General features: G+C 39.9%; 1 protein-coding gene across 1 annotated transcript; it reads left to right on the forward strand.

The window, feature by feature from the left end:
- Window positions 1–206: 206 nt before the first annotated feature.
- LOC105390751 (T-complex protein 1 subunit eta) lies at window positions 207–15,453 on the forward strand. The gene is made up of 14 exons (XM_048629885.1): window positions 207–344; window positions 1,635–1,733; window positions 2,069–2,164; window positions 2,582–2,647; window positions 3,278–3,353; window positions 4,105–4,216; window positions 4,897–5,030; window positions 5,509–5,684; window positions 6,309–6,463; window positions 7,039–7,208; window positions 11,755–11,889; window positions 13,205–13,393; window positions 13,894–14,018; window positions 14,661–15,453. Exons 1-14 carry the CDS (start codon window positions 342–344, stop codon window positions 14,760–14,762), a joined length of 1,638 nt encoding a protein of 545 aa, XP_048485842.1. The 5' UTR covers window positions 207–341; the 3' UTR covers window positions 14,763–15,453.
- Window positions 15,454–15,467: the final 14 nt, after the last annotated feature.

Raw genomic sequence — 15,467 nt, forward strand, 5'->3', positions numbered from 1 at the left:
TGCCCGACACGCTCTTGCCGATTTTTTGACTTTGCAGTCATACAAAAAAAAAATCATTCGTTAATTTATGAAATAAAAAATATATTTGGAACCAAATATTGTAATATGTAATGTAACTTTACCTCACCTTACCGGTAGTGAGTAGGCCAATAATCCAACATGTTTTAAAAAAAAACAATTTTATATTATTTTATTTACTGGTAACCCTGTAGTTCCTCCTGCCGAGCTGTCATTGTCATGTCAAGTTTCGATACGAACTGTCAACTGTCAATGTCAGATTTGTTTTGACATTTAATAAATTTAATTTCAAATATATATTTGTTTGTGCGGAAATATACAAAATGGTAATTTAATCTGAGATTTGCGCTAAAATCATTCTACTTTATCGATGTTTTATTATAAAACTCTGAAGTGCTTTCTTGAAATATTATTGTAGTGCCCATATTATTTACAATTGTGTGGATTTTAATGAGAAATTGAATACCGAAAAGTGCTAGAGGTTAAAATTGTTCAAGACATTTTTCAGTGATTTTTGAGTGAAAATCTATTGCAATTTGCAATCACTATGAATTACATCATGCAATTCATGCATTAATTATTCTAGCCACTTTCAACGTAACTTGAAATTTTGGTAAAGTATTCGATACAAAAAATTTAAGAAAAGTGAGAACATCGTAATGGTATTGTCTATGATTCATTTTTCATGTGATTCGCCGTATGTTTCTTGAAAGTTACATTTCTCGTAAAATATGCATAATTAGTGATAGCTACCGATACATACTATCTTGGTACATTGAAAACTAGCTATTAACCATAATAATGTTTGAAATAGGTATGGTCATGTCTTGGAAACCTGAACCCCCTCTAATAGTAACAATCATTGTTCTCTTGTTTAACAATGCTTCTGAGAGGGGTCAAATTTATGTGCCTTATATTATACTATACCTGGGTAAAAATATTCCCAAAGTTGCCCCAAAAAGTGAACCATCACTTTCAAATCAAAATTTTGTTTATGTTTATTATCCCGATCCAAATGGGGCCCAAGCTTTGTGTGAAGCTGTATTTATCCATCCACATCATCATTATCTATTTATTAAAGGATTTTAACTGTTTACTATAGACCACCTTTTATCTATGTTTTCAGTTCTGTGATAAAATTTGAATTTTATGCTTCTTACTTTTCTTATAAATAAACTTGCATGAGGTACATGTAAGGCTGGCTCCATATTTGTATCATTCCATTTACAATATCAGTTCCTCATATGATCACTTTGGCATGTGTTATGATTGCTAGTTTGAAATCATTAGTACAACATGAAAATAGCATTCTATATGGCAAGGCTATGATATATAAATTACTTCTAAACGGAAAAGGCTATCTTAATGCCGTCTTCTGCAACATTGAAGTACATTTATCTGAGCATCAGGATATTACCAACTTAAATTGGTAATATTTTGTTCCAATATTAAATTAAATCTTTGAAAAACTTGGGGTCGTTTGTTGCCGGAATTTTGTGAGTGGAACTTTTTCATTGCCCGGCAGTGTAATATAAAAATACAAATGTTTACTTGGCCTGATATCCAGAAAAACCATTTTTTTTAAAAATTTTTAATGAATTTAATATTTTCTTCAGCAACCGCAGATCCTAGTTCTGAAGGAGGGCACGGACTCGTCGCAAGGCAAGCCGCAGCTCATCTCTAACATCAATGCCTGCCAGCTCGTTGTCGATGCGGTTAGTACCTTATTCTATCCTATTATGTATCTTAGATTGTAAAATTTACCTTGGTTCTCCACCAATCATGTCTTGGATGGAAGAAATTGATTTTGTGTATAAACAATAAGGGCTGATTTTTCCAATAGTCTTATATCTAAACTAGCTGACCCACCACAAGCTCTGCATTGCCTTAGAATGTTTTCATTCCCATGAAGAAGTTCTCTCGTCCCTAAGCATTTTTTTCCCATTCCGTCAATTTTTTTCATAAAAATTTGTTTTCTCACTAACTCCTCACTAACTCTGTTGTAACTAAGGTTTAAGTTTACTAAGGTACCTGATGCTGTGTGTCGCAGGTGCGCACGACGCTGGGCCCGCGCGGCATGGACAAGCTCATTGTGGACCACCAGGGCAAGGCCGTCATCTCCAACGACGGAGCCACCATCATGAAGGTCAGTCTCCCGGCATTTGCAGGGTTCCATACCTCAAAAGTTTAGTATAAGTTATAGGATCAGCTACCATACCGTACTATGTGCTCTATCGTCGCAGATAAACGTCACTATATCGCGATTCGCCATAAATACGGCGTTGTGATTTATGGAACCCTCATTAAACAAGTTTATTGACGTCGATAACGAACCCGTGTAGCCGAACTGCAGATTTTGATTTTACAATCGGCAATTAATAATTTTACTATAAAATAATATTTATTTCATTATTTTCGTGACCAAATGATTATAAACACGGATCCAATTTCCTAACTAGCGTTGAGGAAGACCTACAATTATGATGAAAATTCAACCCAACAAGTACCTAGTCTATCTAGGCTTGACTTTACACTGAAGTAAATATAAATTTGATGTTTTCAGTTGCTGGACATTGTTCATCCCGCCGCCAAGACCCTCGTGGACATCGCCAAGTCGCAGGACGCTGAGGTATGTGTCTTCTTCTTCAAAGTAATTTGATGATAAACAATAGGGCTTAGTCCACTATATGCATATCTAGCACAGGATGCTAGACTAATCTGACTGACTGACATATCAACGCAAGGCCTAAACGGCTAATCATAGGCACTTGAAATTCGGAAGCGACGAAGTAGCTTAGGTACAGGTACCGTAGAGGTGCACTAAGAGGAAATCCCGAAATTCGGTGAAAACTTTTTGTTTGAAAAATCTAAACCACTAAAGTTATATGCTTGAAATTTGGCATGCAGGTAACTTAGTAAACTTAAAGCTTAGTTACAACTGGATATTGCAAAATTCCCACGGGAACGAGACTAAACTGCGTCCCAAAGGTTGGACAACTTCCCACCACGCTGGTCCACTGCTAGTTTGTTACGCATCTAGATAAAGATAAAATACTCTTTATTGCACACAAACAGAAACAGTTTCACAAACATAGAAAAGAAATAGTACAATCTAGATGTGCAGGCAGATTGTTGCCTCACGATATTTTCTTTCACTGTAAGGGCATGTCATGTAGCTCTCCATTAGTAGGATAGTTTTTTTACATAATGATAATAATGATATGAATGAGAGAGATAAAATGAAAATCGTTCCTTTCAGGTCGGCGACGGCACCACGTCAGTAGTGATCCTGGCCGGAGAGCTGCTCAAGAGATTGAAGCCTTTTGTTGAAGAGGGTAAGGTTCACTTTCACATGTTCATTATAGTTTGCGTGTAAAAGTTGTCCTCGCCAATGATTATAAACAACGGATCCAATTACTGAATGCGCTGTGTGGATCATGATAGTAGACATGAGGCGAGGCATAATAATAAATAATGCCACTAACTTATCAGTTCGGGTGAGAGCTCATGTAAATGTCTAATATTTCTTGATTCTATAACATTTTAAGTTTGCCCGTAGTGGTAATTCACCCTTGCGGTTTTAATAAACCCATCTAATCAATATGAATATACTATTCATTGGTAAGTTATGAGATATGGATCAATTTAGTTCGGTCTCACCAGAACAGATAAGTTTGTCGCACTATAAGAATGGCTGCTATTATCTTTCTCTTTGGTAGAAATAGAACTGATCACTATCAGGCTGTTATAGGCACAGTAGCTTACAACTTCTAAGCCGATATTCTTTTTGTTTTTTAAGGGATAATAAAACTCTGAGTGCAGTCAGATTTAGCCCCAATTTCTCCATAGTCGGTTAGATCGTAACCAGAGAAAGGTTGATCAATTATATGTCATCTTCATATTAAATTCGTGATAGATGTGTCAAAAGTCTAGCAATAATCCCTGGTTATGCTCTAATCCACTATGGCGAAATTGGCACTTAAACCGTTCAAAAGTTACGCGACTTTTAGCGTTGAATATCGGTGTTTTTTTTAACTTTTGTCTTGTATTTTGCGTGCAATAATAGTGTTTAACTTGGTGTTGCAGGCGTGCACCCGCGCATCATCGCGCGCGCGGTGCGCACGGCGTCGCGGCTCGCCGTGGAGCGCGTGCGCGAGCTCGCCGTGCGCATCGACAACAAGTCGCCCGAGGAACAGAGGTGCGTATACTGCATACACACATGCACACACACATTACATAAATAATAAGTACAATGCACTTAGGATACACATCTAGAACTAGATGTGCAGGTTTCCTCACGATGTTTTCCATCACCGTAAGTGCACGTGGTATTATTGTACTTAAATTCCTAAATTGAAAACACAATTGAAAGAATTCATTGGTACAGGCCAGGATTTGAACCCACGGCCTCTCGATTGAGAGGATGAGGCCTTATCCATTACGTCACTACTGCTCCTGCAGACATTACAAAATAAATACACGACAAGACGCCAGACACAAAAATACGGTACTAAGAGCAATTTCTACCACACTACCTTGGAGGAGAGAAATTATAATACAGGAGAGTTACTAGGGTCGGATGTACAATCAGCTGCATAAGTAGCTATACACTTTTGTACCTTGTCAATCTGAAACCGTCTATCAATTCATTGAAACATTGACCGTTCGTTAACTTGACAAGGTACAGAAGCGTTTAGCTACTTATGCAGCTGACCGTACCTTAATACCATTTTCGCCAATGATTATAAACACGGATCCAATTTCTGAACAGTCTTTGAGGACCACATGTGATTATGAGGCAAAACGTCTTAAGCGTCACTTCGCTACATTTAGTGCGAACAAACAAATTGTCATAAGTAAAAAAATCTTTTTTTTCAGGGACCTACTGCAGAAGTGCGCGGTGACGGCGATGTCGTCGAAGCTGATCCACCAACAGAAGGGGCACTTCTCCAAGATGGTGGTGGACGCCGTGCTGTCGCTGGACGCGCCGCTGCTGCCGCTGGATATGATCGGTTCGTGTTGTCACGCTGCCGCTTTATGGTCCTATGTGCAGGACCGTAACGTAAAGGGATCGCCTCTTTTTCTTCTGTCAACCAGTACAACGAGAGTTCGTGAACGCCTTGTTGACAGAATAAAAAAGGCGATCCGTTTACGTTACGCTTATATGTGCTAAACCCTTAAGGTCACAGTACAAATAAACGTAATGTAAACGGATCGTCACCGTATCGCCTTTCATCCGACCTATTATATATAAAAATATAAACCTATTGTATAGAAATATTAAAAATAGACAAATCTCAAAAACTTTATGTGGTAATTTTGAATATTTCGGCAACGAACCGTTTTAAATTCATTAATTTTCTATGTGGGTGTGGCGTTTAACCTTTAACCATCCGAATAAAAATTGATTGAATAAATCTGATTTGACGGTATTCAACTGATTAAGGCACAGTAGTGGAAAGTTGGTTAAAATAAAGTGCAATAATGCAGGCATCAAGAAGGTGTCGGGCGGCGCGCTGGAGGACAGCTTCCTGGTGGCGGGCGTGGCCTTCAAGAAGACCTTCTCGTACGCCGGCTTCGAGATGCAGCCCAAGACCTACACAGACTGCACCATCGCGCTGCTCAACATCGAGCTCGAGCTGAAGGCTGAGAGGGACAACGCTGAGGTGAGGAACATTATTATTATAAATTCTTTATTGCACATAAAAAAATATTGTACAAAGGCGAACTTAATGCTACTAGAGCCCGCGTAGAATTAATAACTGGTAGAGAATGCCACCCAACACTCCCCTATCTCGACATCACGATGTCGAGATAGTGATTGGTAGTGCGAGAAAAACGTGGTTTGTGTGAAAGAAAATATGAGAGAGTGTGGAGTGAATGAGGATATGACAGACGATAGGGTGAAATGGCGTGACATGACGCACAAAGCCAAATAAGGAAAAGGCTAGGAAGTAGAAGATATTAGAATGATGAGTGATACACGGGCGTTGTAGCTGAGCTGCGTCCTCGCAACAGCGTGATTTCATCGCTGAAAGTGGCAGATGAACGCCCTTAGCTGGTTACCAAAAATACGTGCCGCTCGCTCCACTGTTTCAACTTCTGGACCCGTTACACAAGGCTCGCGCTCTTGTGGCATCCAAATTCATTTTACTATTTCTAATGATAATGCACGTTGTGACAGTCCAATAACTCTTGCAGGCTGAAAGCCACTATATTTTAAACTGTATGCCATGAAGTTAACTTCGAAGTATGTACTATTAAATATATTTTTTTTTCGCCGTATAAAGGTGCGCGTGGACAACGTGGTGGAGTACCAGAAGGTGGTGGACGCGGAGTGGCGCATCCTGTACGAGAAGCTGGAGGCGCTGCACAAGTCCGGCGCCTCCGTGGTGCTCAGCAAGCTGCCCATCGGCGACGTGGCCACGCAGTACTTCGCCGACCGGTGAGTGCCCCCGTGCCCCCGTGCCCCTGTGCCCCACGCCCCCCCGCTCCGGCTTATTCAGGGACATAGCGCTCGAAGAGTAGACCTTTGCCACGCCATTGTCTTCGTGCTAACCAATATGGACGGCAGATATGCCTACTCAAGATCAACAGTGCAAAGCCATGTGGTCCTTGATAACATGGCAATACACCTTTACCTGACCTGCTAGGGTTCCATAGAGATAACACTGTAAGGTCGACAGTAGCCAGCTTTGTGTGACAAATGCTTTTACACAGCTGTAAAGACTATCCCCCAAATTCATAGAGCTTTTTGACACTTTACAATAGGTTTAAAATTGACGTTGTGATATACGAATTTCAATTTTTTCACTCTCGAAACTCGTGTTTTTCAAAGACAATTTTAACCTTATTGTAATCTTACAATACGTTCTATGAATTTGAGGGTATCAGTTTAAGACTTCTGCTGACACACTTTTTTCTTCGTCAAAATCTACGGTTATTTCGCTGTACAGCAGACAGTCTTATATCGATCACTATGATATGAAACTTGCCCTTACCGCTACATTCCCTCTCCAGCGACATGTTCTGCGCGGGGCGCGTGCCGGACGAGGACTTGCGGCGCACGCAGCGCGCGTGCGGCGGCGCCGTGCTGTCGTCGGTGCGCGAGCTGGCGCCCGCCGCGCTCGGCCGCTGCCAGAGCTTCACCGAGCGGCAGGTCGGCGGCGAGCGGTACAACATCTTCACTGGTGAGTGATGGTGACGATATGTTCGGAGAATTTATGTACAGCACATGCTGAGTAAGAACCCTTTTGGTGGCAAAATACACACATATTTTTTTAATGTGGTATTGTGATTATATTGTATTTTTGACATACATATTTTTAATCTGATAGGAGGCGAAGTGGATCCGTACATAATTAAACATATCCCCTAAGATTCAGCCTTTAAATTGGAGCAGCTTCCCTGGGTGTTCATTTTATAATAGCCAAGACAGGCGCTCTGTTGATCCAAGAATAGTTTATCTCGTTTCTGTAGTAGATAGCCATATTGCCATGCATGTCCTACATGAAGGCCTAGTTAATTTTCCTATGGTCTCCACCAATGATTAAAACCACGGATCCAATTTCTGAATTTCATTGAGGATCACAGTTAGAATGAGGTGGAGACAAACCATTCCTTATTTATCGTTCATCTATTTGTAAAAAAAAGTGAACCCCCAGTGATTGAATCGGGTTCCCCTCATCTCGCCTAATCTTTATTGCACAAAACTCGTTTCGCATAACTCGTAAGGTCTAAACTTTTTTGGTCGAATCATCACTTTGCAAAATCTTAAGTGGCAGAAGACTCGTTATGTCTAAAACTCTTTTGGCACAATCTTGAAACACATAAGTCTCGTTTGCTCAAATTGTTCGTATAGGTATAATCTTGTTTCTCCTAATATTATCTTAATAAATCATATATTAAGTATGTTGTAAATGTACAAATTGTGGTATTTTTCTCCTACACCCCGAAAATCACGATATTGTATTATCAAAATTTCGAAAGTTATAGACCATTATAATTATTACAAACACCATTAAACCCCATGTGATCGAAACCTAAAGATAGGTGCGACGACGAGCAAAGCGAGGAGGAGCGTGTTAGGTGCATATTTTCGTCAAAAGCAAAGCGGAGCGCAGCGTGTATGGAAATGTGTAGCAACGATGGCTAGGCAGGTTTTTCCCAATCTGTACTTCCGTTTACAAGAAAGTAAGTTCATATTATAATAGGGGAACACATGGCTGTAGGCACCTTCATAATGCTTTTTCTTGTTTCTCTTCTAGTGTATGATAGAGAAGTTGCACCGGAAGGTTTGACTTAGTCAAAATAACTTAGTTAGTTTTAATTTAGTTAGACCATAGAATAACTAAGTACTAAAGAATGACAATCTCCTTAGCCCGATTGTAACTAGATAGTTTAGTTTTGAATCATCCGTAAGATGTCGTTAGTGGTAGAATTTCGTCGAAATCTTAAATTATTGCATAATCCATTTTGAAAGAAGACGTTGCGAGTTTACTTGCTAACGTAGTAGTACTAACGAATAATCACTAGATGGCAATAGTGAGCGCCATTAGTTGGGAACGTGTGAATATCGTAGACGGTCGAATGGCGTAGTGGTTAGTGGCCCTGACTGCTATGCCGAAGGTCCCGGGTTCGATTCCCGGCTGGGGCAGATATTTGTTTAAAGACAGATATTTGTACTCGGGTCTTGGGTGTTGATATTTATATTTAGTATCTATCTATCTATGTATTTGTGTAGATATATCAGCTGTCCGACACCCATAACACAGGTTCTGCCTAGCTTGGGGTCGGATGGCCGTGTGTGAGATGTCCCCACATATTTATTTAAAAAAAAAAAAGATTTTTATATTATTGGACACTATTTTCCTTCCTAGTATATTAGTAAAAAGTTACTTAGTCAATTGAAATGGAAACAATGAATATAATATGTAAAATTACAAAAGGAACAAACAGCTTAAAACAGAACGTAATAATGCTCGATGCGTAGGTAGGTTTGAAAAAACAATTTTTATGCGTTCTTTGGTTTCCTTGCGATGAAATGCTTTTTAACCGACTTCAAAAAAAGGAGGAGGTTCTCAATTCGTCGGGATCTTTTTTTTTTTTTTTATATTTTTTTTTATGTATGTTCACCGATTACTCCGCCGTTTATGAACCGATTTTGAAAATTCTTTTTTTGTTGTATTGGGTTGAGCTCCCAGGTGGTCCCATTTTTTTTTCAGAATTTTATCTCACCCCCAAGGGTGGGTAAAGGGGTAAAAACAGGGTATGAATTTCCATTTTGGGCACATATTAACCGATTCTAATGAAATTAAGAACGTAAATATAGTTCTTATAACAAAAAAATATGATGGTGACCTTGAGCTGATCTGATGATGGAAACGGAAGGCAGTCAGGGGAACTCCTCAACGGTATATAGCAACTACTTCGTGTTTAGGCTTGAATGATTCGTATTGATTAGTAGGACTTTTTGGTATCATTTGCACCTTACTTTTGATTGAAAATTATTACAAATAAACTAAAAACTATTAAATAAAATAATAATTAAAAAAATTAAAAAACCGACTTCAAAAAACGACTAAAATGTAAGAAATAATTTAAGGTTTACACAAATTCTACTCGTATGAGACAGTACAAATATACCTAAGCAGGAACTGTTCTTTTTTGAAGTTGGTGCCATATTTCTTCAGATTACTTTGTCACCGCACCAACATCAAAAAAGAACAGTTCCTGCTTAGGTATATTTGTACTGTCTCATACGAGTAGAATTTGTGTAAACCTTAAATTATTTCTTACATTTTAGTCGTTTTTTGAAGTCGGTTTTTTAATTTTTTTAATTATTATTTTATATTTATGAATTAAATTATTACCCACTAATGTTCAGCAGTTAACGTGCGTTGGTTGTTGATGATAGTGATGATAACTAGGTACTTAATTTACCAAAATACATTAAGAGGGAAGTACACCACTTAAAACGGAAAACTTTTTCTTAGAAAAAAGTCCATACAAAAAGTAAGTATTTAGTTAGTGTAAAACGTTTTCTCCCAAAACCAGAATTTCATTCAGAAAAGTAGGTACTTACCTATTGTCAGTCGCGACTGTCGCGAGCTGCAGTATATCTCTGTCGCACCCGTGCCGGGGCATGAGAGTACAAGCGATAGCAAATGTTTTCTTAAATACCTAACTATTTCGCTAGAATCGCAAAGGTATGTATACTCTCCTCTTAAGAAGGTACCTACTCGTTATTCTATGGTAATGAATAAGTAATATTTTCAACAAATGGTATCATAGAATAACGAGTAGGTACTAGTATAGTAAGTATAAGTACATCGATAAACCGTTTATTTCAGTTCCAGGTAAGAGCTAAAACAATGAGAAGGGTAAATTACTTTTCACTGTTACTGAGGTTAAACTTTGGCTAGTTATACTATTCTATGAAATAATAATCATTTTAGTCAACATATTTCTAAAAGTTAAGTGATAATCACTTTATATGCAATCAATTAAGAAATGCAAAAACCTTTTCTGTCGTTTGTACTTTGAGATACGGAAAAAACATAAACAAAAATCATGGAAGTAGAAAAAAACTACTTCCATGACAAAAATGAACCTTATCAAAATTATGAAATTCGGGGCGAATGTGACAGTTTTGTGGCGTGCTTTGGGTGAGGCCTATGGTCAGCAATGGACGTGCGTTGGCTGTTGATGTTGATGATGATGATAACTTAATACTTAATTTACCAAAATACATTAAGTAGGTACCATGTAGGTACCTACTCGTTCTATGATACAATATTGACTCGATGGTGCGAGGGCGGCGACCGCGCACATAAGCGAAGCGAGCAAAGTATACTTACGCTAGTTAACTTGACACTTGAAAAATGGTCCTATCCCTTTCACTCCATTCTATTATCACGTGAGAGTGAAAGAGACGGGTATAGGTAGCGGGTCTCAAGTTGACTCTCGTAGGTACGAGCAAAATAAATATCTTCTTACAAAGTTGACAATGATATAGTACCTAAGTAGGTACAGCATTATTTTGTTTCCATAAGTTTATGAGTGCAATATTTACCAAACTGCATGCACGTTAGATGAAGAGAATAATATTAAATTTAAAGATTTATATTTTATGCTTAAAATGCCATCTATTGGCCGTTTCCAATATTACGACGACCATCGAATAGTTAGATGTCATTGCATTCATCCATAGATAGTGGTGCCACCTAGAAACCGCTTAACGAAACGTATAGCGCCATCTGGAAACTGCTTAAATTTTCAAGCTTTTTTATGGCTACGATTCCGTACTATGACATTGTCATTCTGTAGTACTTAGTTATTCTATGGTTAGACGCATCCTTTTAGCTGCCCATTTATCCTGAAATAGATTATGAGTGTTCATTATTATGAAAAAGTTCGTATCGGTGGTGTCCTTTCTAAGTAAATCATGCGAAGGATAGGAGTATAGCCACATTATAGCCCATTTAATTTATTATCTATCCTCAATATACAATGTTCCTGCTGGAATATTTAGTTTTAGCCATCCGTAGATAAATTTACAGGAAAATTTAGTTTTTCTAGCTCACAATACTACTCTACGTGTAGATTAGTTACTAAATATACCCGACAAAGCTAATTTATTAAGAAACAGGTTTCAAAAACATGTATTTAGCAAATATTATTAGCTTTGTGGACTTCACTTGCTACACGAGTCACTAACCCCCCTTCTGCCCTTAGGCTGCCCGGCGGCGAAGACGTGCACGCTGATCCTGCGCGGCGGCGCCGAGCAGTTCCTCGAGGAGACGGAGCGATCGCTGCACGACGCCATCATGATCGTGCGCCGCACCATCAAGAACGACGCCGTCGTCGCCGGTACGTATGTGGGGACGTCTCACACACGCCCACCCGACCCCAAGCTAGACAGAGCCTGAAATATGGGTTTTGGAGAACTCTATACTTCGGCATAGAGGTCAGAGTCATTAACCACTACACCAGTTGGCCGTCTAAGCGGTCTAAGGTCACTTGACCTGAATGGATCTTCTTCTTAGCGTGTCGATACCGCCGTTAGCGGTCATTATGTATCCTATATCATATGATGATATAAGTGGTACTGTTCGCGACAATCGCTAGATCGAATAGATCATTCGTGAAGGTTCTGGAACATTCCATCACTTTCCAGTAGTTTCGATAATGTTCTAGAAAGATAAGTATGTATTCAATAGATCTACAATAGTCTGGAAGCTTCTAGAACAATAGTTAGGGAATGTTCCACAACGTCCGCGAACTTTCTAGATGCTAAGTTAGGTACTTATAGTTAGTAGAAAAGTATGGATTGTTTATACCTACTTAGTAATAATAATAATAAATAATGTGACCTCGAGTATCTCTGGAACTTTCGGGAAGATCGCTCGCCGGCCTATATAAAGCGAGGTGTCTGGCGCACATTAAGTTCAGTTTAATAGTAACAGTCGAACAGTTCAGTTCTAATAGTAAGCTCGAATAGTGAACATCTCCAGAGATCCTCGAAGTGAATAGTGATAGTAATACTGGTGTTTTCTTTTAGATTCGTACCATCCGGAATTCGTGTTAGTTGTTAGTCGTGTCGAAGGGGCTCACAGGTACATATTTGTCTCCACCAATGATTATAAACAACGGATCCAATTTCTGACTGCTCTATGAGGATCACAATAATAGATATGAGGTGGAGTTGCCACAAGAGCTAAAGTTACATGATCAGTCATATTCGGTCAATCAAGTATGTAGACAGACCAGAAACAATCCATAAACTTATATGGTCAAGATCGAGGGGATACACCATAGAATGTGGCTGATCAAGTTAACAGTTAGGCTCTCTACGCACAAGCAGAAGGTTTGCTTAGCGCCTAGCGAGTCATGAAGCGAGTAGCTCAGTAAAACGAACGTTTTAGAATATTCGTGAACGGCCGCAGTAATACACGACGCTAAGCGACTATCCAGGCGCTAAGCGCTCAATGCGGCATGTCGTAAAGTTTTGAGAACGTTTGTTATACTAAGCTACTCGCTAAGTGAGTCGCTAGAATCTAGGTGCTATACAAGCCTCCTGTCTGTGCGGACGTAGCCTTAGCCCTTGTGGCATGTCGCAATGCCGTATTGTGTTGCCCCGATGTAAATTAATGAAACATTGACACTAACACCCCCTCCCCCGCAGGCGGCGGCGCGATCGACATGGAACTCTCCAAGTACCTGCGCGAATACTCCAAGTCTGTGATGGGCAAGGAGCAGCTGCTGCTGGCGGCCGCGGCGCGCGCGCTCGAGGCCGTGCCCCGGCAGCTGTGCGACAACGCCGGGTTTGATGCCACCAACCTGCTCAACAAACTCCGGCAGAAACATCATCAGGGTAAGGGCGTCAACGTGACTTGAGTTGATGAAATGTGACGATAGTAGATGTTGTATCGATTTCCGGTTTGTCTTAAGGTCACTGCACATATAAGCCTCGCTAAGATCACCTCTTTTTCTTCTGATTTTCGAACGCCTGGTTGACAGAAAAAAAAGGCGATCTCTTTACGTTACGCTTGTAATAATATGTGACTGAGACCCTTAAAAAGTGCTCGAATTCCGGGATAAAAAGTTGCTATGTATGAATCCGGGGTGTCAGCAGCAGTGTCAGCAAATTTCAGTAAAAAGCCGTTTCAGTCGTTTTAATCTACCCGTCTGTCCGTGACCACTGACATGAGTCTCCTCCAAGACTAGTAGAGAACGGCTTTTGGTACGCTTAGAAATCTAGTTGGAGATATGATAACGCAAATATCCCCTAAGCCGCTTGAACCCCCGGCTCCACAGTTTGAACTATGCCGCCTAAATGAAACTGTCATAAAATTTAATTATATTCCTTATTAGGTGAGATCTGGTACGGCATCGACATCCAGAAGGAGGACATCGCGGACAACTTCGCGTCGTGCGTGTGGGAGCCCGCCGTCGTCAAGATCAACGCCATCACCGCCGCCTGCGAGGCCGCCGCGCAGGTATACACACACACACACACACATTACAATTATGAAAATATAATGGTAAAAATATCTATAAACACTCAACGCACCGTTGTTATGTGGTGTAATGTTATGAAGGTTAGAGCAGCCATAGGGCTAACTAACACCAAGTTATTGCAGCTTTTAACGTTTTTGAATCATCATGTCAATCGTAATGCTAAAAGGATTTGATTTTGAAGGATTTTCATTTGGAGAGTTTGAAACGCGTAACCAATGTTTAGGTTTTATTTGGGATATTTAGTGGTGTCTGAATAATTATCAGAGGCCGAGATGCATATCGTTTCATATTATAGGTACTACAACCACATAGCAGCATCTAGCCAGCTCTAGCTTTACGATGCTCTCCCAATGATTAAACACAACGGATCCAATTACTGAACAAACCGTGAGGATCAACTGTTGATGAGGACCCTACACACACACACACACACACACACACACACACACACACACACACACACACACACACACACACACACACACACACACACACACACACACACACACACACACACACACACACACACACACACACACACACACACACACACACACACACACACACACACACCAGCCTGCTCCTACTCACAGTAGTCTAACCCTGCTCTTTCCCCACAGATCCTGTCCATCGACGAGACCATCAAGAACGTGAAGGCGGGCGACGCGCCGCAGATGGGCGGCATGCCCGGCCGCGGCATGGGCCGCCCGCGCATGGGCTAACTTGTACCATACCGCCGGCTCACTTGTACCATAGAGCTGGGCTCACTTGTACCATACAGCCAGCTCACTTGTACCATGCAGTTCAGTTGTAACATATCGCCGGCTCACTTGTACCATGCACAATAAATAAATAAATAAATAAATGCAGCTGGCGCAATGTAACATACATACTGGCTCACTGGTACTATAGAGCTGGCTCGCTTGTATCATACAACGGGCTTAGTTAGTTGTATCCAACATTTTAATATCTATGCTTTAACGGAGCAGCGGTACCCGTGGACTCTGGTCGCTGACTTTATGGATGTTTTTGTTAAATGTATTTTTCGTTTATGGTTATGAGGCATTGTATGCTATTTGCATTTATTAAATCCGAAAATGTTGAACAAAATCTACTGTTAAACAATCCATGCCTAATTTTAATGCGTGCATCCGAATAGAAACGCTAGTTCTTTATATTTTAGTCCACGGAGGTCCACAAGTGCCGACAGATCTAATATCTAGTATTATAATATTATTTTTACAATACAATATGTCCGATCAGCGGGGCAGACTCCAGAAACTGTAGTTTCTAACTTTATATTAAACACGCCTTAATTAATTAATGAATGTTATGCATTTTGCTTTCACAAACACTTAGATAGTGGATAAGTTATTTTAGATATTTACTGTAATAAATTTACTAAACACTTAACATGTTTTGTTATT

This window comes from Plutella xylostella, chromosome 24 (assembly GCF_932276165.1).
Source record: "Plutella xylostella chromosome 24, ilPluXylo3.1, whole genome shotgun sequence".
In the NCBI taxonomy this organism is placed as follows: domain Eukaryota; kingdom Metazoa; phylum Arthropoda; class Insecta; order Lepidoptera; family Plutellidae; genus Plutella; species Plutella xylostella.